At 42.9% G+C, this 26,969-nt stretch overlaps 2 protein-coding genes across 3 annotated transcripts in view; one reads left to right on the top strand and one right to left on the bottom strand.

The window, feature by feature from the left end:
* LOC145425249 (TELO2-interacting protein 1 homolog) overlaps positions 1–26,969 on the top strand; it is a 276,230-nt gene that overhangs the window by 139,093 nt on the left and 110,168 nt on the right. The gene's annotated exons all lie outside the window — the stretch shown is intronic.
* On the bottom strand, positions 7,678–8,691 carry LOC113035157 (mitogen-activated protein kinase kinase kinase kinase 5-like). Its single transcript, XM_080298268.1, has 5 exons — positions 8,389–8,691; positions 8,229–8,300; positions 8,067–8,153; positions 7,914–7,984; positions 7,678–7,810 (listed from the first exon to the last, which is right to left on the bottom strand). The coding sequence occupies exons 1-5, from the start codon at positions 8,573–8,575 to the stop codon at positions 7,697–7,699; spliced, it is 531 nt and encodes a 176-aa protein (XP_080154394.1). The 5' UTR covers positions 8,576–8,691; the 3' UTR covers positions 7,678–7,696.

The raw sequence follows: 26,969 nt of genomic DNA, 5'->3' as shown, positions 1-26,969 counted from the left end.
CTAGCCCAATGGAGAAGAGCAGGATTCAGGACAGCAGATAACGCACCAATCTGCCACAAAAAGGAAATGGAAGAACTTGAGCAGGCCTTGGGAGATCCAGAGGAGGTGAGCATCATAAAATGCAAAGGCCACTCCTCAGGGACCGGCCTGATGGCCAGAGGAAATCAGGAAGCCGATCAAGCTGCAAAAGAGGCAGCGGGTTATAAAGCATCACGACAGATGGTACAAATAACGGTGGAAGAAGAATCAGGAGTTAACATGCTAGAGGAGGCCAGGAAGGCCCAAGGGGAGGCTGCCCCAGAAGAGAAAGGGATCTGGAAGAGTCGAGGAGCCTGGGAAGAAGGAGGTCTCTGGCGAGGACCTGACGGTCGACCAGTGTTGACAGCCAACTTGGCAAAACAGAAGATTGCCGAAGCGCACGGCCTTGGACATGTAGGTGTCGCCCAGATGGGGAGACATCTGTGCCATTGGTGGCATCCCTTTTTGAAGGATATGATCAAGGAAAAGGCTAGGACCTGTCTGATCTGTGGGAAGCACAATCCGAAGCCAGTGATTAAACCAGAGGCAGGTAAGTTCCCCATTCCAGAAAGACCAGGTGAAGAGATTGTCATTGATTTCACTGACATGATTGATCCAGGTCCAGGAGGAGTTCGATATCTACTGGTAAGTGTAGATGCTTTGACGGGTTGGCCTGAGGCATGGCCTACCAAGAGGGAGGATGCAAAAAGTGTGATTAAGTGTTTAATCAATCATTACATCCCCCGGCATGGTTTCCCTAAGCGGATTAGGTCCGACAATGGGACTCATTTCAAAAACAAAGATTTGGCAGAGGTAGAACAGAAGCTGGGGTTACAACATAGATTTGGCACGGTATATCACCCCCAGTCGCAGGGAAAGGTAGAAAGAATGAATCTAAATCTGAAGAATAAAATTGCTAAGATTTCAGCTCACACGGGGCTAAATTGGGTAGCAGCCCTGCCAGTTGCATTGATGATAATAAGATGTTGTGTTAATCAATCCACAGGTTTCACACCATATGAGCTGTTGACAGGACGACAGTTTCCAGGTCCTTGGACAACAGTTCCGGCGGAAGAAAGTGTAAAAAGTAATAGAAAACATATTGAATGTTGGAAAGAATTAAAAGCTCTTGTGTCTAGTTTCACACAACAGGTTGGAGAAGGGGTGAAAGCGGAGGACAGGTCCATCCCCGATGCCAAGGCGGTGTGGCTGAAGGTCATTAAGCGAAAGTGGAGAGACCCAAGGTGGACCGGACCTTTCGAAGTAATTGCCCGAACCACCAGTGCTGTCCGTCTAAAGGGAAAAGGGGAGACCTGGTTCCATTGGTCTCAGTGTGCAGTCGCGGACGAGAGTTTGCTGGAGCTAGCTTCCACCCAATCGACGCAGGAGGGAACATAGAGCCAGAATAATACTCGTTCCACCTGTGCTACGGTCCTCCTCGGTAGTCTACCTGAGTGAGGCGAAGAAAGAAGGGGAGCGTCACGCGCCAAGGAAGGAATCGTAATAGTTTTGTATGTTACTCGCATATTTTTATACTCATAACCTTATACTCTTTTTGTAACTTTATCTTTTTAGTATAGAGTAAAAGTAAATGAGCCTGGGAACAGTCATCATGAAATTGTGGGAAAATTGGGAAATAACGGGGGTGTTGGGGTTAATAAGTGTTATAACGTGTTTCTTTGTTTTTTGGCAGACAGGTGAATTGCCCAGACACAGAGGTCTATCCGCTCCTGAGCCCGAACCGATCAAATCGTCGAAAAAAGTCAAGCGTGCGGTTGGTTCAGGTGGGGATGATGGGTGTCTCAAAGCCAGTGGCGGAGTCGAGTTTGGGTATGTTAATGGATCTACAACAGCGTTCACATTCGATTTGTGTGAGGTAATTAAATGCTCGGGTGACGGGAATAGTTGGAGAACATATAATGTGTGGGTTTGTTATCATCCAATGATGTGTTACCCTAAGTCGGTGTGGGGCCCATCATGGGATAGTGACATCTACACCTATGTAACGGATCAGTGGTGTTCTTGGCAGGATGTGGTCGCGTGGACAGGAGTAGGATGGCAGCCAACGGTGCCACCGGCCCTTGAAGGAATAGCTATTCAGAGAGATTATTCTGTTACAAATAACCCTATTACTCTTTCCCTAGGACCATGGAGTGAACTCCCTGAACCTGGGTTTGATGGAGGTGCGTTTTATTTAGTAGTAGGGGTAGATAAAGTAGGGACAGATCCATTCGGGTTAATTCGGGTGAATTTATTTAATCCCAGGTTTAAACCGCTGGGAAATGACTCAGCACTGAATCTCACGGTGCAAACAGATCCCGTAGAGACAGTAACTTACAAGGATCCAGAAGAAAAATGGTTTGTTGCCACTGATTATACTAGGTTAAAACCTCAGGAGTTGATAGAGCGTGCCACAGGTTTTGGAGATAGGAATCTTTGGTTAGATTGGGTGGCTCAAAATGCTAAGGAGCAGAAAGTGGTTGATTGTGTTGCTTGTGCTACCGCTCGACCACATTTGTTTACTGAACCCGCTCCTCTGTATCCAGAGGATGAGTGGGGATATAATTGCATGTTGAGATTAACTAGAGAGGCGGTGGACACAGGTAACTGCACCACTTTGTCAGGTTTATATCCGCCAATTGATAAACGCACACAACCAGGTTCATTCACACCAAAACGAGATAATTATACATGTTTTGAGTTTTCTACAGACAGAGTGAGATTTAGGCTAGGAAGGATTAATCCAAGCTGGTGCCAGAGGACAATCACAGGTAGGACTAACAATGATGTAGGTGACCCAAGCACAATTATAGGCACCTGGGCGAGAGGTGGGCTATATTATTATTGTGGGGAGTACACCCTTTTGGTGCAGGTTCCCTTGGGGAGTGTGGGAACGTGTGCTCTGGTGCGCTTAGCTGCACCTTTGATGCTCATAGGCAGTAGGCTAGAGACAATCCCACAGCAAGGTGCGGATGTGTCTACAGCCAGACGGAGGAGAGCCGCAGGAGCTATCCACAAGTATGATCCAAGACGGGACTCGCCAACCTGGATAGACTCAATAGGAGTTCCCCGAGGAGTTCCAGATGAGTATAAGTTAGTTGATCAGATAGCGGCCGGGTTTGAAAGTGTGTTTCTGTGGGTGACTCCCAATAAAAATGTTGATCGCATTAATTATGTTCATTATAATGTGTTGAGACTCTCTAATCTCACCAGGGACGCGGTGGAAGGTCTTGCAGAACAATTAGGTCCGACGTCGTTAATGGGAATCCAAAATCGCATGGCGCTGGACATGTTATTGGCCGAGAAGGGAGGCGTGTGCGCGATGTTCGGAGATTTATGTTGCACCTTTATTCCCAACAATACAGCTCCGGACGGAACAGTCACGCGGGCGCTGGAAAATTTGAAAACGTTATCTAGAACCATGCATGAGCAATCAGGCGTGAACTCAAGGCTGGGAGATTGGTTCACATCTGTTTTTGGGCAATATAAGGGATTGTTTATGTCTGCCATGTTTTCTCTTCTAGTTTTTCTAGGTTTGTTGCTGATCGGGTGTTGTCTCATTCCTCTGGTGAGGCAGGTGTTGGGTAATCTGGTGAGCAGGGCCATAGCTTCTGGTTCAGCTGGGTCAGCTGGTCCGGAACATATGATGCCGTTGCGAGAAGCCGCCTGGACGGAGGAGTGACACAATATCTCTAAATGTTGGCCTTTTTTCAAAAGGCCAAAGAGGAGGAGTGTGATCAGGAGATATTTTATTTTGTATTCTCACAATCAGTTATCATTGATTATTCATTTGCCATTGTTGAATCTGTTGACAGTATAATCTTTTAATTACATCTGTGTTACTTTGAGCAAATATTAATGTACACTGACTGTTTATATTAATCCACACTGACTGTTTATATAAAGTTGTTGCACGTTAGAGCAGAGCAGTCACACTATACAGATCCACGAGTCCTGTTGGGCCCTGGCAGGCCTGCGTGTAGTTCTGCACGTACGCTGGCCTCTACTTACATGCACGCACTTATGTAACACACGCACGTTCACCTACACACTTAGTAATAATAGGAGGGTCATCTGAGGACAGTTTTTCTGATAAAATACACTTTCACAAAATGCACAATGTAATACACACTTGTTTTTCTCTTAAGAGTAGCAGTTGATGTCTATATAAGGGAAAACTTTGGGATAGGCGGGGAATTGTTATCATTTGAGATCATTTCCAGTAAAGATCCAACTGTGATGTCATAAAGGCAATATAAGGAGACTGATGCTTCAGTTGACGAGAGGATTCGATTGCAAATTGTCTTTTCCCACACTAAGTGCGCAAAGTGTGTAATAAAGATCACTATTTTTGACACCTACTTCGACTTGGGCTTGCTTTCTTCTCTTCCCTAACTCGAACGAACCTTAACAGCCGGGAACGCACTGTGTGGAATTAGCTGATGGCACCAGGTGTAAAGGAGTGGCTGAAGGCAGAGGAGATGCAGAGGTGTGCTTGATTGACAGCAGAGGGAGACAGTGTAAAACAACACTGAAAGACGCCCTATGCATTCCCTCATTTCCACAGAATATCTTCTCTGTGAGAGCGGCCACCACGAACGGAGCCACTATCATCTTTAAGAAAGGAAGGAACGTCCTTCAACACAGAGACGGTACAAAGTTTCACATCCATGAGCACAACAGACTTTATTACCTTGAGACTGTAAGTGAGTACGATGATAAGTGTAATAATTGTTTTGATGTGCAGACATGGCATGAAATTTTGGGACATTGCAATCATAGTGACATTCTGAAGCTACAAAATGTGGTTGAAGGTATGAAAATCAAAGGGAAAACTGACAAAGAAAGTTTGAACTGTGAGGTGTGTATTCAGGGAAAATTTGTCCAGACTAGGAATAGAAACCCTGACAGGAGAGCTGAGAAACCTCTCGAGCTGGTACATACGGATCTAGCAGGGCCGATAGATCCAGAATCACGAGATGGACACAGATATGCATTATTGTTTACCGATGACTTTTCCGGTGCAGTATTTGTATATTTTCTCAAAAACAAAAGTGAAACAATGCAAGCAACTGAAATCTTTTTGGCCGATACAGCCCCACTCAGGAAGGTAAAGTGTATCAGGTCAGACAACGGCACAGAGTTCATGGCAAAGAGTTACCAGGTATTGTTAAACAAACATGGAATAAGACATGAAACTTCAGCCCCATATTCCCCTCACCAGAATGGTACAGCGGAACGTGGCTGGAGAACACTTTTTGATATGGGGAGGTGCATGCTTATTGAGAGTGCCATACCAAAGGAATTATGGACGTATGCAGTTCAAACAGCGGCTATCGTGAGAAACAGATGCTTTAACAACCGGACAGGGCAGACACCTTACTTTTTGCTGACTGGGCGGAAGCCCAATCTATCCAGAATGCGAAAGTTTGGGTGTGAGTGTTATGCTTACAAGCAAAACAAGGGTAAGCTGGATTCTAAGTGTACAAAAGGGATTTTTGTAGGCTACGACAAAAACAGTCCAGCATACAAGGTTTATTTCCCAGACAGCGCCAAAGTGCAAAAGTTTAGGCTGGTTAAGTTTGTAACCAAACACAATGAGGAAAAGCAAACACAAACTGATACGACATCTGAGGATGAAGACATACAGGTGAGGGAGAGACCAAACGTGAACAGGGAAAGCCCCAGTACCAGTTCACAGGAACCAGATACTGACAACCAACCAGAAGTGAACAGTCAGATGCCACTTAGTGATGAGACTGAAAACTCCAGAAGGTATCCTTCTAGAACAAGAAAGAAACCAGATTATCTAAATGAATATGAGTCAGGAGAAGACATTGATGATCAAGTGCTGACTAACATAGACTACTGTTACAGACTGATAAGTAACTCACCCGTGACATTCAGTGAAGCTGCAAGGTCACCCAACTCTAGAGAGTGGAAAGCAGCTATGGATGAAGAAATGCAATCCTTAAAAGAGAACAACACCTTTACCCTAACAATCTTACCTGAGGGAAAGAAAGCAGTGGGGGGTAGATGGGTATATGTGAAGAAAAACAGTGGTGATGGATCAGAAAAATATAAAGCACGGTACGTAGCTAAAGGTTACAACCAGTGTTTTGGGATAGACTATGATGAAACTTTTTCTCCGACTGCTAACCTGACAAGCATAAGAGTATTGATGCAGTGTGGAATACAAGAAAACCTGATTTTGCATCAGATGGATGTAAAAACCGCATACTTGCATGCACCAATAGATTTTGAAGTGTATGTTGAGCAGCCAGAAGGCTATGAAATAAAAGGAAAAACAGATGAGAAACTGGTCTACAAGCTGGAAAAGTCACTTTATGGGCTTAAACAGTCAGGCCAAAACTGGAACAGGACATTACATGACTATTTGATAGAGAACGGTTTCATGCAGAGTCCTGTAGATCATTGTGTTTACACAAGGAAAACAGGAAAAGAAAAAGTGATCATGATCATATGGGTTGATGATATTATTATTGCAGCCAGTGATGAAAGGGTTTTGAAAACTGTGAAAGAAATGCTAACTGCAAGATTCAAAATGAAAGATATGGGGAAACTCAAACATTTTCTTGGTATTGATTTTGAGCAAACCCAAGATTGTGTAAAAATGTTACAAGAGAGATATGTAGAAAACATACTGGAAAGATTTCAAATGCAAGACTGTAAACCAAGATCAACTCCTTGTGAACTACAATGATGATGCTGAGAAAATGAACAATGTCAGAATGTACAGAGAGGCAGTAGGTAGCCTTATTTACTTGACCTCTTGCACACGACCAGATTTGAGTTTTGTTGTAAGTAAGCTGTCACAGCACTTCAAAGAACCAGCTGTGGAACATTGGACTACTGTGAAACATGTTCTAAGGTACCTGAAACAATCAAAAGACAAGACATTGTGCTACAGGAAAAGTGACAAAGATTTGAGAGTACAAGGTCACAGTGACTCAGACTGGGCTGCGGATGTGACTGACAGGAGGAGTACTACAGGTTACTGCGTAAGCCTGAATGAAGGAGGTACTTTGGTGTCATGGCGAACAAAGAAGCAGCCAACTGTTGCCTTGTCAACTTGTGAAGCAGAGTACATAGCTTTGGCAGCAACAACACAAGAATGTTTGTACTTGACACAACTGTTGCAAAGCATGTATGAGCATCAAAAGAGACCGCCAAAGATTTTTGAGGACAATCAAGGGACTATTGCATTGGCAAAGAATCCTGTTAACAGACAGAGGTGTAAGCATATCGATATCAAATATCATTTTGTGAGATCAACAGTTAATGCTGGAAATTTGATATTGGAGTATTGTCCGACAGGTCTGATGGTGGCCGATGTTATGACAAAGCCAGCAACAAAGGGGAAGTTATTGAAGTTTGAGAAATATATGTTTGGAGTGTAAACAAATAGTAAAGAAAAACTGTTTCTTTTGGAATGCATGTAAAGCTGACAACGTGAGTGCAAGTGGGGGTGTTGAGCTAGTTAATAGGTATGCCCTTGTTGTCATCTGTTGTGATTTTATTTTGAAAGGATGCTTCCTGTTATGCTGCAGAGTGCACGCGAGAGTTCAATAATAAAAACTAAGTGTTGTTCCGGTGAAAAGCCGATGCCCCACGTGTGATTATTCCTCCGTCTAGACAATATAAGTATCTTCAATATTCATGCAGATTCCGCTGGAAGACCCGTCTCTGCTAACATCAGCATACAGTTAACATACCTGTTTGTTCCCAGAACTCTGAACACACGACTCTCATCTGTAATTTCTTGTGTTACCTGCACATAAAGTGAAAATTCACATGTGTAATGACTTAGAACTAATATGATAAGCACATGATACGAGCTCAGCCAACGTTGGATGAATTTACTAGTTCATCACCTCATCTGAATGGAAACTCCTCCCTTTGAGGCCATGCTTCCAGAACGCCAGCACACTATCCTGCAAGCAGACTGACAGAACAGGAGGTGTCACTCAGCTTTCAGGACACACATCAGCTCTCATTCACTTTGTTTGTCACATCATCATTTCTACCTAGTGTTTCAATGGGGAAGTCAAAGACTATTTCTGCAGCCAGCTGTCTGGATGGAAGTCCTTGCAGGTTCACGATCTTTACAGTTCCTGTCCAAACAGTACACAGATTGAGAATGAGCATGAAAGACATTTGAAGGATTCACAATATGCGAGGGGACTTACTTTCCAAGGTGATGAGAACAGTGTCTCGGTCCAGCTGGGTTACCTGCACGACTCTGAGTGCTCCACTATCTCCTGATGCACGGAAAGAAGGAAGCTTGTTGCAACAAGTTGAAGCTTGAAGCTTCAGGAAGTCAGCAGAGACACGCAGAAACGGTCCTACCTGGCACTGGAACAGGAGCGCCGTTCAGCTCTATAATATCAAACCTGAGCTGTTGGCCGGTTGGTGGTTTATCATTACTACAGTCTCTCACTCCAACACACAGCTGAGAAGAGAATCTGGGAGTCTGATGGCGAGTTGCTGTGAAACAGTCACCAAGGAAAACAAAAAAAACTAAATAAATTCTCATGGATGGTTAAGTGATGCTTGTTAAACCTGAGCTGAACCTGTTCATACAACCGTCAAAAACAGCACAACAGAATTCTTGTGTGATTATTAAATCTTGAGATTAAAGATAAACTGATGCCATCCACCCATCCATCCATCCATCCATCCACCCACCCATCCATCCATCCATCCATCCATCCATCCATCCATCCATCCATCCATCCATCCATCCACCCGTCCATCCGTCCAGCCGTCCATCCATCCATCCATCCATCCACCCGTCCATCTGTTCGTCCAAACATCCACCCACCCATCCATCCATCCATCCATCCGTCCATCCATCCATCCATCCATCCATCCACCCGTCCATCCATCCATCCACCCGTCCACCCATCCGTCCATCCATCCATCCACCCACCCATCCATCCATCCATCCATCCATCCATCCATCCATCCAGCCGTCCATCCATCCATCCACCCGTCCATCCATCCATCCATCCACCCGTCGATCCATCCTTCCATCCTTCCATCCATCCATCCATCCATCCATCCCCTAACTGCACGTCTTTGGACTGATGCCACTTTTCCATAATGTTGTGACACAGGCGTGTTTCTCCAAGCAGCACTGTGTTAGGACTGCAGACAGGCTTAACACAGAGCTCTGTTCTCACAGTACATACATTATCGTTATGAAATGTGCGAGACATTCACAAAAAAACTGTCAATTATCTGTGCTATGTGATCTAATGGTGCATGCTGGCGTTGAACTGTGTGCTGATAACACTGTTCCTGTAGCACAGAAAACACATGGTAACCATTCAGTTACACGAGCTTGGACCCAGAGAAGGTGCTGTTGGTGTTTTTGATGGCGTTTATACAACGTTTCTTTTATTTAGTCTCTAAAATCTTGTTGGGCTTGAATAAAAAGTATGTATATGTTATTAAAAAAAATCAATTACATTCTTCAGCTTCAGATTTTGATATGCTGTCTGTCTACTTTTATGTAATCCAGGTCTAATGGCTGGTTTGCATTGTGGAAATAGGGTTAGAGTTAGAAAGGAAGACATTTATTCAGGTGGCAAGTTCGACATATCTGTACAAACCTTTAGATGCATGAACTTTTGAAGAGGCTCATACCACAAGAGTAAAACCAGGCCAGATGGGACAGCCCCGCACAGATATGTACTATCTGTGTATGGGTTTCTTGCTGAAACAGAGAGAGCAGGACTAAGTGTCTGCAGTTGTTCTCCGTGAACAAACAGACTGACCAGAGTAACTCGGCATTGCTTACCTACACTGCACCTCCTACAACCTTTAGTGTCAGGAATCTTTACAGATATGGTAAACTTTCTGTGGCCAACAGAGAATATCCAGGTCAGAACAAGCAGACAAAATTGGGTTTACAGTATCCTCCTTCCTCAAAATCAAGTGGTAGCATCATACATGACATTATTAACACTGCTGCACCTACAGCTCCTGTTTCCCTGCATCTGTGATGGCGTGTCGTACCTGAGACTGATCCGCTCAGTGAGGCGGTTGGTGCTGAGCGACAGGCTGCTGTGTTTCTTGTGCAGATGTCCTTTCTGTTCAAACAGAGCTGGCAGGCTGTGCGAGTAAAGCTGGGACGACTTCCCTGCAGGATGGAGCCTTTTTAGAGCAGCATATTATCGAGTGGACACAATGTTCTCCGTTTGTGTCACGCTGTTTGTTACCTGATACGGACATCAGCACATTGTTCAGAACATATAGCCATATACATCGCTGAGGGAGGAGCTGTGGGGAAAAGACAAGCAGTTCACTGAGACTTCAAACATCCAGCTTCAGTCATCAGACTGTTCCAGAAACATCATTTCCTGGTTTTCAGTGCTCCTCCTTTCATCAGGAGCTGCACTCCTTACTCAGGTTTTTCAGGGTGATGCGATTAATGACTTGCACTTTTTTGTTATTACTTGCATTTTTACACAATGCTCTTCTACTCTGACTGACACTTTCAACTACCAGCTTGACCGCGCATCACTCTTTTCTACCTCAAAACGACCAGTTACACATGTCTGCATGAATTCTGCACGCACGTTTGCACTACAAGCTGCACACAAACACGTGTGCACATCCATGATTTACTCCAAACCTAACTTAACCTTCGGCGCTTTTTAACTTTCAACCCCTTCAGTGGAAACATTGGGAGAAGTTTGCCAGTGTGGTATTATAATATTATTTTATGCCACGTTAGACCCCTAATTGAAGATTGTGAATTATTATGTAGTTTTAGTTTGCATTATTCTCCTGAATTAGAAGAAGCTGATAACTATTGCATTTGTTAAACTGATTTGCATTACATTAGACTGCTGATTTATTGTGAATGAATGATATTGTTTCATGATGCATTATACTGCTGAGTTATAAGAAATACTGTTCGCAGAAAGTCATCACCTTATTTGTCTGATTAGAAGAGAACAGAACATGCTGGAGTTTTCTGCCCCATCTCAGCAGGAGCAGATAAACAGGGAGCCAAGGTCGTAGCTTAGGCGCCGTGTGAGAGAAAGCATGTGAATGTTTAGGCTTTTATGATAAGGTGGGGGCCACTAGAGGCTATAAGAGTTTGATCAATGCTCCACCATTTTGAGATCTGATGCTGTCTACGTACGGTGTCCATCTCCCACGCGTGTGATCATTAAAATCATCGTTTGACTCAACCCGGTCGGACCAGTGTTGTTATTGTGGTTTTTCCTCTTGTATCCATCCCCAATATTTGAATCCGTAACACCATCAAACTCGTCGTTGGAGGGGAGAGGGAGGGGAAACAGGAGGACAAAGGATGGCGGGAACAACTGAGCTGTAGTGCTTTTTTTTTTTCAACTGTGCAATATTTGCAATATTGTTTTATATTCGACCTTTTTTGTGGGGCAAATAATATTGACACCAGTCATTTTGTGTTTTTCTGAAATTATTCTGTTATTGTGTACAAAATATTAAAAAAATTCAGCTATATATGTTGATGCATGCTTTTATTACCAGTCGCATTGATTGCTGTAACGCCCTGCTCTCTGGTCTCCCCAAAAAGAATATATCACCCTTACAACTTTTACAAAACTGCAGCTAGTGTGCTGACGAAGACCAGAGGGTGGGCCCACAGTACACCGGTTTTAGAATCGCTGCATTGGCTCCCCGTGTATTTCAGGATCGATTTTAAAGTTCTTTTATTGGTTTTTAAATGTCTTAATGGTCTGCTTCTCTCAATGACTATCGCCCTGTAGCCCTCACCTCAGTAGTGATGAAGTGCTTTGAACGCCTGGTCAGAGACTTCATCATTTCTTCACTACCAGTCACACTGGACCCACTACAGTTCGCTTACCGTCCAAATCGTTCCACAGACGATGCCATCTCTCATCTCCTCCACACATCACTCACTCACTTGGACACTAGAAGGGGGAATTATGTTAAAATGCTCTTCATAGACTACAGCTCTGCATTTAACACCATAATTCCCTCCACACTCACCACCAAGCTGGAGCATCTGGGACTCAGCTCATCTATGTGTCAGTGGATCTCCAACTTCCTAACTGGCAGACCACAGGCAGTAAGGATGGGCGGACATGTCTCAGCCTCCACCACTCTCAGCACTGGAGCCCCCCAGGGGTGTGTTCTGGGCCCCCTGCTGTACTCTCTGTACACATATGACTGCGTGGCCACTACCAGCTCCACCACCATCATCAAGTTTGCTGACGACACCGTCGTGGTGGGCCTGATCTCTGATAACAACGAGACGGCCTACCTGAAGGAGATTAGGAATCTGGAGAACTGGTGCCAGAGGAACAACCTCCTTCTAAACGTCAGTAAGACAAAGGAGCTGATAGTGGACTTCAGCACTAAGCAGGAGAGGAACTACCAGACCCCCGTCATCAACGAGTGCCCAGTGGAGAGAGTGGACAGCTTCAAATACCTCGGAGTTCACATCACGCTGGACCTGTCATGGTCCTGTCACATCAACACCGTGGTGAAAAGGCCCGACAGCGTCTCTACCACCTCAGACGCTTGAGAGACTTCCAACTGCCCTCCAAGGTGCTCAGGAACTTTTACTCGTGCACCATAGAGAGCATCCTGATGGGAAACATCTTAACCTGGTTCGGGAACAGCACCATGCAGGACAGACGAGCTCTACAGAGGGTTGTGCGGTCAGCTGAGCGCACCATCCGCTCCGAGCTCCCTGACCTGCACTCAATCTACAGCAGGCGGTGCTGGACCAAGGCCAGGAAGATCGTGAAGGACCTCAGCCATCCCAACAACAGACTGTTCTCTCTGCTGAGGTCAGGAAAGCGATTCCGCTCCCTGAAGACCAACACAGAGAGACTGAGGAGGAGCTTCTTCCCGCAGGCGATACGGTCTCTCAATCACACCACCACACAGTACTGACCCACACATATGGTTCTTACACACACACTGGACTTTCTGGACATTGTTTTCACTTCATCACTTAAATCACTTTAAGCATATTTGCACTGCACAAGACATAATGTGGATTGCACAACACTGGTCACTATATTCTTCATTTCCAGTTAATACTTGTACAGCTGCTGTTATTGTGTATATATTTATTTATTTATATTTCTTCATACATTCTTATATAGTTCTATATTGTGTATTTTGTTGTACAGTTATTTTATTTTCAACTTTAATTTATATATTTTATCTTATTCTCCCAGTTAAATTTACCCTTCATTCTAATTTGTGTTGTACAGTTATTTCATTTTTAACCTTAATTTATATCTTATTCCCTCCTAGTTAAATTTACCCTTTTTAATTTTTCCTATTTATTTCCTATTTATTTCCTTTTTTTTTTTTCTTTAGGTCACGAGCAGTTGTCCAAGCATTTCACTGCATATCGTACTGTGTATGACTGTGTGCGTGAAAAATAAAATTTGAATTTGAATTTGATTTGGGCCGTCTTATCTCTCAGATCTGCTTTTACCATATGAACCCTCGCGGACCTTGAGGTCCTCTGGTACTGGCCTTCTGACTGTTCCCAAAGACAGCACACATACTCACGGAGAGGCAGCTTTTCAGGGGTATGGTCCTCGTCTGTGGAACAGCCTGCCGGAGGAGCTCAGGGCCGCAGAGAACGTACATGTTTTTAAGAACAGGCTCAAGACCACCTTTTTAATTTATCTTTCACCTAACGTTTATTTATTTTATGCTTATTTATTCTATCCTGTTATTCTATTTATTAATTTAGGTTTTACCTAATATTTATTGATTTTATTCTTACTCATTTTTTATCTTCTTACTATTTCTATTGTATCCCGTTCTTATTTACTTTATCTTTTTACCCTGTATATATCCTATTGTGACATATCTCCAGTGTTTCCTCGGAGGGGGCTCTCTGCACCGGGGCTGTGATCGACCGTGGCTGCTGGGGCTCTGGGGGTCCTCTCAGCCTGGCTGGGGGGGGGATATGGGTGCATTCATGATTGTTTATGTTAATGAGAGTGTGGGGGGGTTAGTTGGAGGGCGGGGTGGGGTGCTTTTAACCATGTAAAGCACTTTGTGCTACTTTTTTTGTATGAAAAGTGCTTTATAAATAAAGATTGATTGATTGATTGATTAATTTCCCAGCTTTGGTCATTATATACAGTATTTTGGAGACAGAGAGTTACAGACTCTCTCCCAGACCACGGACTCATAATACAAGTCAGAGCTTTATAAAAAAAAAAAGTTGTGTTTTCTAAATTGGAGTTCAAGTTATTTGTACTTCCAATAGTGTTAATATACTACACAGGTCATGAACAAGATTTCTTTTACATTTTCATTGTAAATGGGCTGAAGCAGTTAATTAAAAGTAGTCTAACATAAATGTAAACGCTGTAATTTGATTATTTTAATAAACCATGAAACTTGGATGGATTCGATGCCGGCGTGACCACAGTGCACACGTCTGCTGTCGCTCACAGTGGTCCAAGGAACCGCTCAGGGAGTTTGTGTGTTCGCTCAGACACCTGAAAAATTAGAGGGAACATTGGGCCTATGACATTCAATACCCAGTTATTAAAATGTTAAGTGTAAATCATCCCCAGCCCACAATAGCAGCTGAATTTACTACGATTTCAGATCTTTTTACACGTCAATAAGAAACCACCGATGTGTAAAACAGGCTGACAACAGGCTGACAACAGAATGACGTAAACCACACTGCTGCAACTGTGCAGCTCTCAGGTTTTATCTATTGTTTCTCTGTGTGGCCAGCAGGGGGAGGTGTTTTTTTTTTTTTTTAAATATTAATGAAAACATTTTCATGAAAGTTGCAAATTTGTTATCTGTTTTTATGACATTTTTCACTGTGGATTACAACAACATCAACATTAGAAAATGAAATACATTTATAGTAGGTGATCATTAATCACTATTATTGGCACTATTAAAGGGCCCCAAAAATCAAACTTTGCTTAGGGCACCACGGAGGGCCAACCCTTTTTACACTTCAACGATTGTACACAAAATACAATCATCCATCCTTCTATCTATTTATTTTTGTCCACTTATATAATTCAGCATCACAGGGAAGCTGGATCCCAGTTGTTTTTCACAGAGGGCCAAGCAGTGGAGGGAGCTGCCGACCTCCCAGCAATACATGTAAAAGCTTTATTTTATGCTGACTCTGGTCATCTTTATCTATCATAAAAATTTGCTTCACGATCTGAAACACGTAAGTGTGGCAAATATGCAAATAGCTAAGAAATCAGGATGGGGTAAATCGTTTCTCACTGCACTTCTGTTAGGCGACTGAATGAAAACACAAAGTCAGCAGTCTGGCTATGAATGTCTTTAATGTTTCCAAGATCAGAATCACATCAGGGTGTACAACCTCACCCCTGGCGCCGTTGCCCACCTCTCAATTTTAAATACACGTAGACATTGAGGGGTACCAGGAGGGGCTATGCGCTTACCTGCTGCTGAGTAATTGCATATGAGAGCATGAGGGTGGGAATGGATGTTTGTATCTGTGTGTGCCTGTTTGTCTGTGTCCATATGTCAGGTCGGGTATCAGACGCCACCTCTCTGGGGACATCTCAGGCCCTCCAAGGTATGGGGGCCTATCTCCCCCCACCACTCCCCCTGCCAGTGGCAGACGCCCTCAGACATCGGTGCATTGGTGGTTCTTTGTGTCTGGGGATGGGCGTCCAGGTACTGCTTGTCGGGGCCTGGAGCCTGGGGCTCGCTCGGGCTCCTTCAGGGTGGGGTGCCTTTGGCCTCTCAGCCTGGGGCTCGGTCACTCTGGCACAGCTGGCTGCCGGCGGAGCTCACGGGCACGTCACGTTTAAATCATGCTTTTTATCCATTTTTGTTTTTTAATGTTCTGTAAAGAACTTGGGATCACCTTGTTGTTGAATTGTGCGATATAAATAAACTTGCCTTGCATTTTGGCTGCTACCTCAAAGCACACTGTGCGCTGTCGATCTTACGTGCTGCACAATAATATTCAATATTTAGTATTTACAGTTATATTCACATAGATCATCGCGATGCTGTTGTTTATTATATTGCTCTCTTTTGTTTGCTTGTTTTCTCTTTTTTCTTTCTCAACAGGTGATCCAGGTGATTGATAGATGGATTTTTTGTCTGTTTGTTTTGTTGGCTTGGACAACTTCCTACCAGACCCGTGGAAGTGGAAGCTTCAGTGAAGAAAGATTCCTGCTCCCAGCTGTTCATTGGCTCGGCATTTTAAACCCCTAAAGGGTCACCTGGCCTGTAACTAAACAGGGCCAATAAAACAAAAATCACAAGAATAATACAAAAACTTCAGCCAGTTTAACTTAATACATTAACTTATTCTTGTGTACACAGTAATTCATAAATAAATAATGTATATTATCAATAAAGATTGATCTAAACAGTTTAACTGCTATGTGCAGATAAAGGTTGCATAGCTTTAAAACATTTGCTATCCAGCAAATATCAGTCAAACTCAACACAAAAGGTAACACAACAATGGTTCAAATTGTTTGGACCGGTGATCCAAATCAACTGGCGTTGGTCAAACAGATGTGTGGTAGACTTACTTTGAAGGAGCTGCTACCGACAAACCAGCAAATAAACACCAAATATTTCATCTGTGACATTTGTGAGGTTTCCTCAAACACACTCCGTCAGTCTTGTTGCTGTTGAACGACAAACTATTTAAAAATGTCGCGGGTTTACCTGGTCATATTCTCATTCACGGGGCGCTCGCCAAAACAAAAGCAAACCATTAACACCACGCCGATGCTGTTCACAGGACAGCAAGAGTAACGATCAGGAGCATCTTGTCTTCGTTATCGTTCCCCTCGTACGTGTTATTACTGCGATTTCAGCGTTTTCGCTTCACAACTAAAGTGTGCAGTTTACTTTGTGTGCACTCAAATGGAGTCAAGTCAATTAGCGCCACCTGTGGTCAAGTGCCATAGCCTACAGCCAGATGAACTTGTGACACACATCTGAGCCACGTTTGAATTCCTGTTTCATGCACAATACATTTGTAACTTTTAATTTTTTCTGTTTTTGTGTCTTGCAAATAAACCTTTAAACTGATTTGAAATGATGTTATGTATTTATTTTTGGCCCTTATCTACGGTGGCCCTGAGAGGCCAAACGGACTGCAACTTAAGAAAACACCAGCAATAAAAAAAAAAAAACGCTGCAAAAGCACAAAAAACACAACTGAAATAGGAAAAAAGAAAACACAAATACAAAAAACGAAAACACAAATAGGAAAAAAGAAAACGGAAGTGTTTCTGGGGAGACAATAGTAATTAGTAATAAACAGAGCCAGTGTGACTAAGTGGAGCTTGTGAGAGTGAGTGGATTGAAGAAAGTGAGGGACTCAGATGTGTCAGTTGGTTTGTCTTTGTTTGTGAGTGTGGAGGAGAGATTGGGTTGGTTTTAAAGCTAAGTTAAGAATATTCTGAATTTCAATTCAATTTTATTTATATAGCACCAAATCACAACAACAGTCGCCTCAAGGCGCTTTATATTGTACAGTTTAATTTCCAAAACTTGCATATGATCTTCAGTTTGCAGCTGGACTATCACAGAGCAGCTGGAGCAGTCTCACATGGAGGCCAGTCCACTGCTGCCACCTGTGGCCAAGTGCCATAGCCTACTACTAGATGAACTTGTGACACACATCTGCAGTAGAGGCTGAGTGGCTGCTCTCACACCTGGAGCATCCAAATCGACCCACAAACACGTTGAAAGATGCAATGCCATCAATGTGGATTGTCAAGACTGAGAGACCTCTTCCCTCTGACCCCTCCCCAAACCCTCAAACCCTCCTACCCACCTCGACATACAAACTCTGTGTGGCTTCACGTGTTCTGTTGATGTTTACATGATCGAAATAACTTGAACACAAACACAAACAAACAAAGAGGAAGACCGCACCGGAAGGAAACAACTACAAGTCCCAGCATCCTCTGTGTTTAGGGAGCAGCAGTGAAAGTGAAAGCAGGAGGAGGAAGGTGGAGCTGAGGCAGGTGAGTGTTAACATGAATATGTTTCTTCTTATGACATAAAATAATTCCACGCTGTTCGTGTCTGTGGGTGAAATGTGAGGCCGGTCGGCTCCTCTGAGCGCTGGTTTCCTGTAAGTAGAGAGGAAGTGAGTTTAGCTGAGCCTCCGTTTAGTGTGAGAGAGCAGGAGGAGAGTGAGAGCTGTGCTGAGGCAGGGTGAGTGTTAACACCGCTCTGACATTACTGTGTCTCTGTGGCGGGAACAACAGGCTCCGTCAGTGGAGGCAAAAATAATCAGACTTTGGTTTTTCAAAGGAAACAACTTTATGTCGGAAGTTCCCGCACGCTCATTGGATAACGATGTGTCAATCTCGAGCTATTAGCCAATGAGCGTGCGGATTCACAGAAAGACCCGCCTTTATCACGGGACTTTAAAAACTACAATGGCGACAGAAACTCCGTGAGTGGAGTTCAGGGTGACGTTATGAAACTGTGACGTTTGAGGAGATGAGGCCTCAACAATGTTGGGTTGTAGCTGTGCTTCAGGTTAGAGTGAGTGTCCATGGAATAAATGTAAGTCAGTGAACTGGAAACATGACTGTGTTCAAACTTTGTTTCCTTTTTATAATGAGTCTAATCAAAGGTGGACAGAAGTATCTCCACTGTGACTTTTCTGTGTCACCATCAGAGCTTCTGCACAGTGTTTCTGGGGCAGATAACATTGCAGCATTATGGAGACATTATGGAGACAAAAAGAAAAGCGTCTGGACTTCTTTAAGTTAAACTTAAAGAAGTCCAGACGCTTTTCTTGGACTGTTGGTTTCAGTGTTTAGTCTCATTCACACACTCCCTCAGACTCTTCACACACACTGATTTGCTGACATAAAGACACTCCTGTGTGCTCTCTTGGCTTCACACACACACTGAGGACCATCTACAGACTGTGAGCTCCGTCTTCTTCGTCTTTGGAGCCGAACTCTGACAAAGTTAGGAACAAAACTTTCTCCAGCGTGTGAACTTTCCTCCTAGACTCAGTCTGAGCAGTCAGACCACATATTTCTAAAGCAGCACATGAAGGTGTGGCTCACACACACACAGGTGAAGGAAACAGCTGCAGTATTAAAAGCTGCTTCACTGTCTACAAATATATGAACTGAATGTTTCTTTCAGGCTGTAAAAACCTTATTTATCCTCCATTACAGTCCTGCATTCAGAGCATTACTTCTGTTATATTAGTGCATGTATTTTATTCTGATGAACACATGAAACTCTGAGCTGGATTGAATCCATTGAATCAGAGTCCAGGACTCAGACTAAACACACTGAATGTGTCCTGAGCTCAGCCGCTGTTCCACAGTAACTGCTGTCAGAGTCACTGTTACTGAGTTAGCTTAGCTAGCAGAGCAGCTAGCAGTTAGAGTATGAACTCTGTAAGCAGTCAGCTCGGTCCTGGACATGGTTACTAACATAAAGCTGCTCTCTGCAGCCATGTTTGACCTGCTGCTTTGTAGGACTACAGTAATGGAGGATTTGGAGGCTGAACTGGGCTCTGTGACACTTTTTGTAGTGAACTGATGAAAGCTGCGTCTCAGATGGATGTTAGTCCAACACATCAGACACGACCTCTGCAGCTCTCAGTTGATGTGCACATGAATGATTTGTGTTTCCTCTGCAGGTGAAGGTAGAAAGTGTGTGTGAGCTGATGTGAACTGAGCAGCATGGATCAGTGTGAGGACAGAGAGGAGGGAGTCCCTCCCTCTAAAAGCACTCTGTGTGGGGAACATGAGAGCCAGACCAAAGCTCAGAGGTGAGATGACCATCTCTAACTGTCCATGACTCTTCTCCATGTCACAGCTCAGCACTCACATCACTGCTCCATCATTATTCACACTCATACCTCTGTGTGTGTTGTTTTAAAGCCCAGAGCTGTGGGGCGTACCAGGCTCAGCTGGACATAACCCTGAAACTAATCCAGAGCCTGGACCTGAACCCAGCTGTGTTTCTTTAAAGAGCAACATGTCGAAGGATGTTGTTGTAAAATTTAACAAAAGACTGTTATGTGACAAAGAGTAAGTACATTATTTTTATGAGATTGTTCATCATGTCTTTAATTTAATATTTCCAGTTTTTCCTTCCTGTCTCATGAAGCTGTGACATTTATTCTTTTTCTTTTAGGATCAATAAGAGGCCAGAATCTCCTGGACCTGAACCCAGCTGTGTTTCCTTAAAGAGCAACAGGTCGAAGGATGCTGGTGTTCACTTTAAAGGCTGTTCTTCTGCCTCTGAGAGGTAATGTGTGTCTAGATGTTGTTCCTGACTCTGTATTTTTGAATAAATCCTCATGTTTAATATCAGCTCAGCTCTTTTTCACACACATTTCTATGTTGGTATGTGAAGCGGTGTGTGTTGGAGTGTTTCCACAAACACAGCAGTCAGAGTGGAAAGAGTGGATGTTGTAGGAGGTGTTTGTGTAGTGAAGAGGCTGAGTGTCTGTAGGACTCCAGCTGCTCCAGCAGGTGTCTCCTTTGTGCTTTGCTTCAAACACAGTGTAGGGAGGAGCTTCCACTCAGGTGTTTCAGGTGTTGCTGGATGGAGGAGGACAAATAGTTTTTCCCTTCAGTGACACTTCAGCAGCTCAATGTTCTGGGAGATGTTTGTCTTTATGAAGGTTTATGGATTCTTGTTCTTACTTTGGTTAAACTGAGCAATACATTTTCCATCTAACATTTAAAGTAAATTTCCAGGTGAATAAAAGATCTGCAGCTGCAGCCTCTGTGATGTTTCACAGTCTGAAAGTAACAAATTCAACCAGAGTTCAAACAAAGGCTTAATATACGTGTGTGTTTGATATAATGCCAACAAGTACAAACAGGTGTTCTTACAGGTCTTAATCACAGAGCTCTGATAAGTCTGGTGACTTTCACACTCAGCAGTTTTGCTGCCTTTTATTTGATATTGGCCTTTTTAAAGCCCTTCAAAGTCTCCCACATTCATACAGAGCTTTTAACACCAAACTCCTTTACAGTCCTTCTCCTCTCACACACGATCACATGACTGATTTGTCTGCAGCAGCTGTGTTACTGCTAGTATTTTATTATGTGTGTAATCTCCTCATATTGTTCCTGTGGTTTAGTTTGACTTCCTTCTGCAAACTCAGCTGCTCTGTTGCTGATACACGGCTCCATGAATATGATTGATCAGATGCTGCCAACACCATGTGTTTCATGTGAGCGCTCAGCTGAAACCCTGGGTTGACTTATCGAGTTAATAACAAGCTTCACGTGACTGTGAATGCTAAAGTGAATCCAGATAAAGGAAAGAGACCCTGCTAATGTTGGACTCACTTCTTAGTGTAGATCCCAGGAGGAAGTTCAACATAGCCATTCTTTGTGCTAGCTCGACCAAACCTGAGACCACAGTGCAGGATAATGATCATCATCTGTCTCTGTCAAGGACATTTAAAATCCACAAATAACAAACATAATTATATTTGATCATTAAAAATATGTTTTCACTTAAAAAAGCATGAGCACACTGGTGGATTACAGAAACATGAAAACTGGTTAACAGTAAAGTTAATTTAGGTGTAAACAAAGTGTCAAACATACTTAAGTAGAAGGACTGATGTTTGTGTTAAAATACCCTCTTAAAGCTGAAATACTGATTCAACTTCTTTCTCCAAAAGTTGATTCAGTTCATCTGGACGTAGCGTTTTGTGGGAGAAACATTTCGTCTCTCATCCAGGTGACTCCTTCAGTCTCAGCTGACTGCAGGATTCAATCTTATAAACAGGACATTTGCATAATGACTGAAACCAGCCCACTGAAGGAACAATGGGCTGTGAGGTCAGTTCCTTAATCTTAATTATGCAATTCTCATGACCATTGATCAACAACCACTGATCAATGGTCATGAGTACCATTCACAGAGAGTTGGGGAATGGCTGCAATCACAGCATGTAAGATGGTGACAGATGTACCCTTAGGCCCCCTCCTCAATTCAGAGATGGTCTTTCCCTTTTCACGTAAATGGCCTCCTTGACTCCGCCTTCAAACCAGCGTTCCTCCCTGTCCAGGATGTTACATCCTCATCATTGAAAGAGTGTCCACTGGCCTGTAGGTGTAAATAGACTGCAGAGTCCTGGCCTGACGAGGTGGCTCTGCTGTGTTGTAGCCAGAGGTTGTTTGGTTTCCCCGATGTATAAATCCTGCCAATCGTCCTGCACTTAACAGCTACACTATGTTACTCTGTTTGTGTCGGGGGACCCGATCCTTGGGGTGGACCAGTTTTTGGCGCAGCGTGTTTTGGGGTTTAAAAGCCACAGAGACCCAGTGTTTAGAAAAAATGCGACTCAGCTGCTCCGACACTCCTGACACATATGGGATAGCTACAGGTTTTCTCTTAGGCAGCGGTTGTCCTTCTCTCCTGGATCGACTGGAACTTTCTTTAGGAGCCTTTCCAGCTTTGACAAAAGTCCAGCTGGGACACATTTACGCTACGTCCAGATGAAGAGAATCAACTTTTGGAGATTTACTTTCCTGGATGATTGAGAATGCATCAAGACGTTCCTCCTAAAGTGTTATTCAGAAAAATGACAAAAAAAGTTTTAAAAATAAGGATTAAAATATTAAAAACTATGTTTTTGAGTTTCCTGATGTAGCACAAAAATATATGAACATAACTGTATATAGGACAGATATTTTACGGTTCTTTTAGGCAGCACCAAAAAACAAAAAGACTATTTTTAAGCTGTCTGAGGTAGTGAGTCAACATGTCACACTGGGTCAAAGGTCAGGGAGTAAAAGTGTGTTTTAAAGGAGGTTTAAAAGCAGCGAGTGAAGGAGCCTGTCGAGGTAAATCGTTCCATAACTGATCAAATTCAGTTGGTGGACCTCTGTGTGAAATCAAGCATCTGGTTCGCAGAGAGGATAACCCTCACATGGGCTGTACAACATTATATAGGGAGACATTGTATTTTTATTTTATTTTTTATTCCTATTTATTCTATTTATCCCCTTTGTATATTTTATTTATATTTGTCTCTGTATTTATATATGTGTGTGTGTGTGTGTGTGTGTGTGTGTGTGTGTGTGTATGTATATATATATATATATATATATATATATATATATATATATATATATATGTGTGTATATATATAACAATTCTGTAACTGTAACTTCGGTCGTTGCTGTGCTTTTTGGAAGTCGAATTTCCCAGAGGAACCCACCCGAGGGATTAATAAAGTTCTATCTTATCTTATCTTATCTTAAAAACAGAGATTATCGTAGCCATCGCTCTCTCGCATGGACGTGGCAGTCTTGCTGTCTGCTGCGAATCCTCCCCGTACCTCCGTGACCTCGTCTGGTATCTGCTCCCTCCTCTGTAAGAGGACAGTAAAGGAAAACACGTCTCTGCCTAGTCTTGGAAATCTAATCTTATCATCCATTGTTCTTCTAGGGCCTCTTCTTCTTGTGGCCTCAGCTAACTGCTAATATTTAAATGGCTAACATTAACATGTGTGCCAGCCAGGTTCACATTTATGATGAACTATGATTAATTAACTGATGTTGAAACTGGAGCTTTACTGACCTCTGAAATTCCTCCTAAAGTGTTATTCAGTGTTGTGACAGTCAGCTGCTTCAGCTGCTGCTGGGATGGGCTGTGGCAAAGAGAACAGAGAAAATCCAAATCAGAGTTTTTCTCTGAATTAAAAGGAAACAACAATATATTCTACATGGTGAAACTGATGGTTTCTGGTGTTTGGGTCTGTTTTTCTGTATTTATGCAGATAAAGTGTAAACTCAGATGAATTATACCATCAAATGTTAAAGGAAAATATCAGGATGAGTGTCTGTGAGCTGAGAAGGACGTGAAGCGAGCAGTTTATCCCAGAGCTGAAGCTGCTCTGTGTGCAGAGATGAGCTCAGATTCCTGCTGTGATTGATCAACAGTGTAAAATTATGATATTATTTTATGCCATGTTATACCCCTAATTAAAGATTGTGAATTATTATGTAGTTTTAGTTTGCATTATTCTCCTGAATTAGAAGAAGCTGATAACTATTGCATTAGTTAAACTGATTTGCATTACATTAAACTGCTGACTTGTTGTGAATGAATGATATTGTTTTATGATGCATTATACTGCTGAGTTATAAGAAATCTAATTTGTCTGAGTAGAAGAGAACAGAGTGTGCTGGAGTTTTCTGCCCCATTTCAGCAGGAGCAGAGAAACAGGGAGCCAAGGTCGTAGCTTAGGCGCTGTGTGAGAGAAAGCATGTGAATGTTTAGGCTTTGTATGATAAGGTGGAGGCACCAGAGGCTATAAAAGTTTGAGCAATGCTCCACCATTTTGAGATTTTGAGGCTGTCTGCATCAGTGTCCATCTCCCACGTGTGTGATCATTAAATCATCGTTTGACTCAACCCGGCCGGACCAGTGTTGTTATTGTGGTTTTTGCTCTTGTCTCCATCCCCAATATTTTGAACCTTAACATTTTGGGGGCTCGTCCTGTGGTATTGGGGTGGAATTTAAAAGTTTGGACGGTCCGAGGTCGTCGAACGGACAGGCACGAGCCAGTGGTCTGATGTGAGTGGACAAAAGCCGGCTTATCTAAAGGTAAGGCACTACCTGTTGAATTATTTCCAAAATGTGCCAAATTGGATATGACTAAATTAAAGTCTACTCACTGAAATTACTGGTAGAGTGTCTGTTTTGATTTTGATGAGAATCACCGTGTGGTATGCAGTTAAAGTTGCTTAAGAGTATTTAATGAAGTTGAAGAAATATGAAACTGTTCCCAGAAGTAACAGAGAATGTTGGGTTTGAGTCCCTGGATATTGAGCTGAAGGCTCAGGTAGTTTGGTAGGGAAATTAGGACAGAAACTGTTCCCAGAAGTAACAGAGACTGGTTAATAGTTTTACAAATTAGGACAGAGACTGTTCCCAGAAGTAACAGAGACTGTTTAATTGGTCGTAAAAAAGTTATCTTTCTTCGGTGAGACCCGTTATGGTAAAATTTTTCAAAATCGGTTAGGTTAAAATTATTATAGGACGGCAGCCCAGAAGTCTGCTAAGAAGCACATAGCCCGGGGGTTACGCCCCCTCCTGGCCGTGGACGCGCGGTCTTGACCTGTCAGCGAACAGGGTTAGTTCAGTTTGGTTTAACTGTGGGGTACAGGGCATCCTGAAATAAGCTAGGAGTTACCGAGTCTCCTCATCGTTTAAAACGGTGTCATGTGCTTGTTTGGATACTGTTAAATTGAGTTAGGGATTTAGAAGTTAGGTCAGAAACTGTTCCCAGAAGTAACAGATACTGTTTGATTGATTACAAAAAAGTGAGACTTTCTTCGGTGAGACCCGTTATTTTAAATTTGTCGAAATTTGTTAGGTGCTGAATCTGTCAGGCCTGTCAGTGATTGTAAATATAAGACGTCTTTGTAATATAAAATAAAAGAGTTTTGTCTGAGCTTTGTGTGACCCTGTGTGCGACGTGCAGCTGCAGCACTGCGAGCTATTTTTAGACGGTGTGTGAACATGCAAATGAGCTGTGACGCGCACAGAGGACTTTGCTTCCTGTTTAGCGTGTTTTTGAGTTTTATAATTTTGATTTGCAAACAATGATACATGCCTGTAATTAAAACGCTGATTTTGCTGATTATGATACTACAAATAAGGTGTTGAATGACTAGGGTGTGAATGAGGTTGGGTTTTAAAGCTGAAACTCAGAGAGGAGTGTGTTGGGAGACTGGCATGTAGTCTGCAGTGCAAAGGTGGGCGTCTTGCCTGCTAGTCTATTTAACAGTGATGAAAATGATATTAAATAAATCTCTCAGTGTGTTGATACAGGTGGCTATGGGGCTGGACCAACTGCCCCCACAAGCACGGCGGCCGAAGCAAAATTATAGTAATGGAAACCAAACTCAGCAAGAATCAGCAGCTGTGGAAAAGACAGCAGCTAGCAGAGAATTAAAGGAGAAATTAAGAGAAGTTTTAACACATAAAATTGGGGCCAACAGACTTGTGGAGGTTGGGAAGGCGCCTGGAGCATCACAACAAAAAGGTGAAATAAAAACACACACAAGCAGAGAAATGTGAGAGAAAGGCACGTGCTAGAGAAATGCCTCGTTTGAGAAAAAACGTTAAATTAGCCCATGTACAAACGCACATACACGCAATGAAGAAACAGCTTACACCCATGAACACGTGAAGATTTTCCAGCAAGTTTAAAGCAGTGAAGCTTAACATACACCCGCCGTTACACAATAAAGTTTATCCACTACTAACAAATAAACCCTCTGGGTTGCAGGACAACAACTTAACTTCAAAAAAAAAAAAAAAAAAATCACAACCAGTGATAACACGACAAATTTAGTGGTTAATAAAAGTCAAATTGTGACATGTTTTCTTCTGATTGATTAATACAAGTGATTACTGAATGAAAGAAAATTCCATTTTTGTGCTTTAAACATGATCTTAAGAATTTTAACATGTACCTGTGTTGTCCTGTCAGCTTGGTGGGTTATGAGAGGATTATATGGTGAGAAAAAACAAAAAAAGGGGGAGAGAAGGCTGACACAGGGCCTGGTCCCGTTGTTTTTCCCCTCTCTGAGTAACACAGCCAATACAACATGATTTTCCTGTTCGTTTGTTTTTGTTTTGTTTTGTTTTTTCTCTTTATGCTTGATTACAGGCTGCTTTGTTGGCCCGGAAAAGCCGAGGCTGACCCTGGACTCCTGCTCTCCCCTCTACCATCTTTGCTCTCTCCTCTACCATCTTTGATGTGACCCTGACCAAATGCTAAAGCAGCTGAACCCGCAACAACAACTTGAAAATGTCAACAGTGCTGCAGGAAAATGATCTCATGCAGCAGAGACGGAGAGCGGTAATCCAAGGCCCGTTTCACTACACGGGGAGATTTCTGTCAGCGTCTT

The sequence above is a fragment of the Astatotilapia calliptera genome, chromosome 3 (assembly GCF_964374335.1).
Source record: "Astatotilapia calliptera chromosome 3, fAstCal68.1, whole genome shotgun sequence".
In the NCBI taxonomy this organism is placed as follows: Eukaryota; Metazoa; Chordata; class Actinopteri; order Cichliformes; family Cichlidae; genus Astatotilapia; species Astatotilapia calliptera.
The sequence above is the reverse complement of the archived record's forward strand: the minus strand, read 5'-3'. Positions and strand labels throughout refer to the sequence as shown.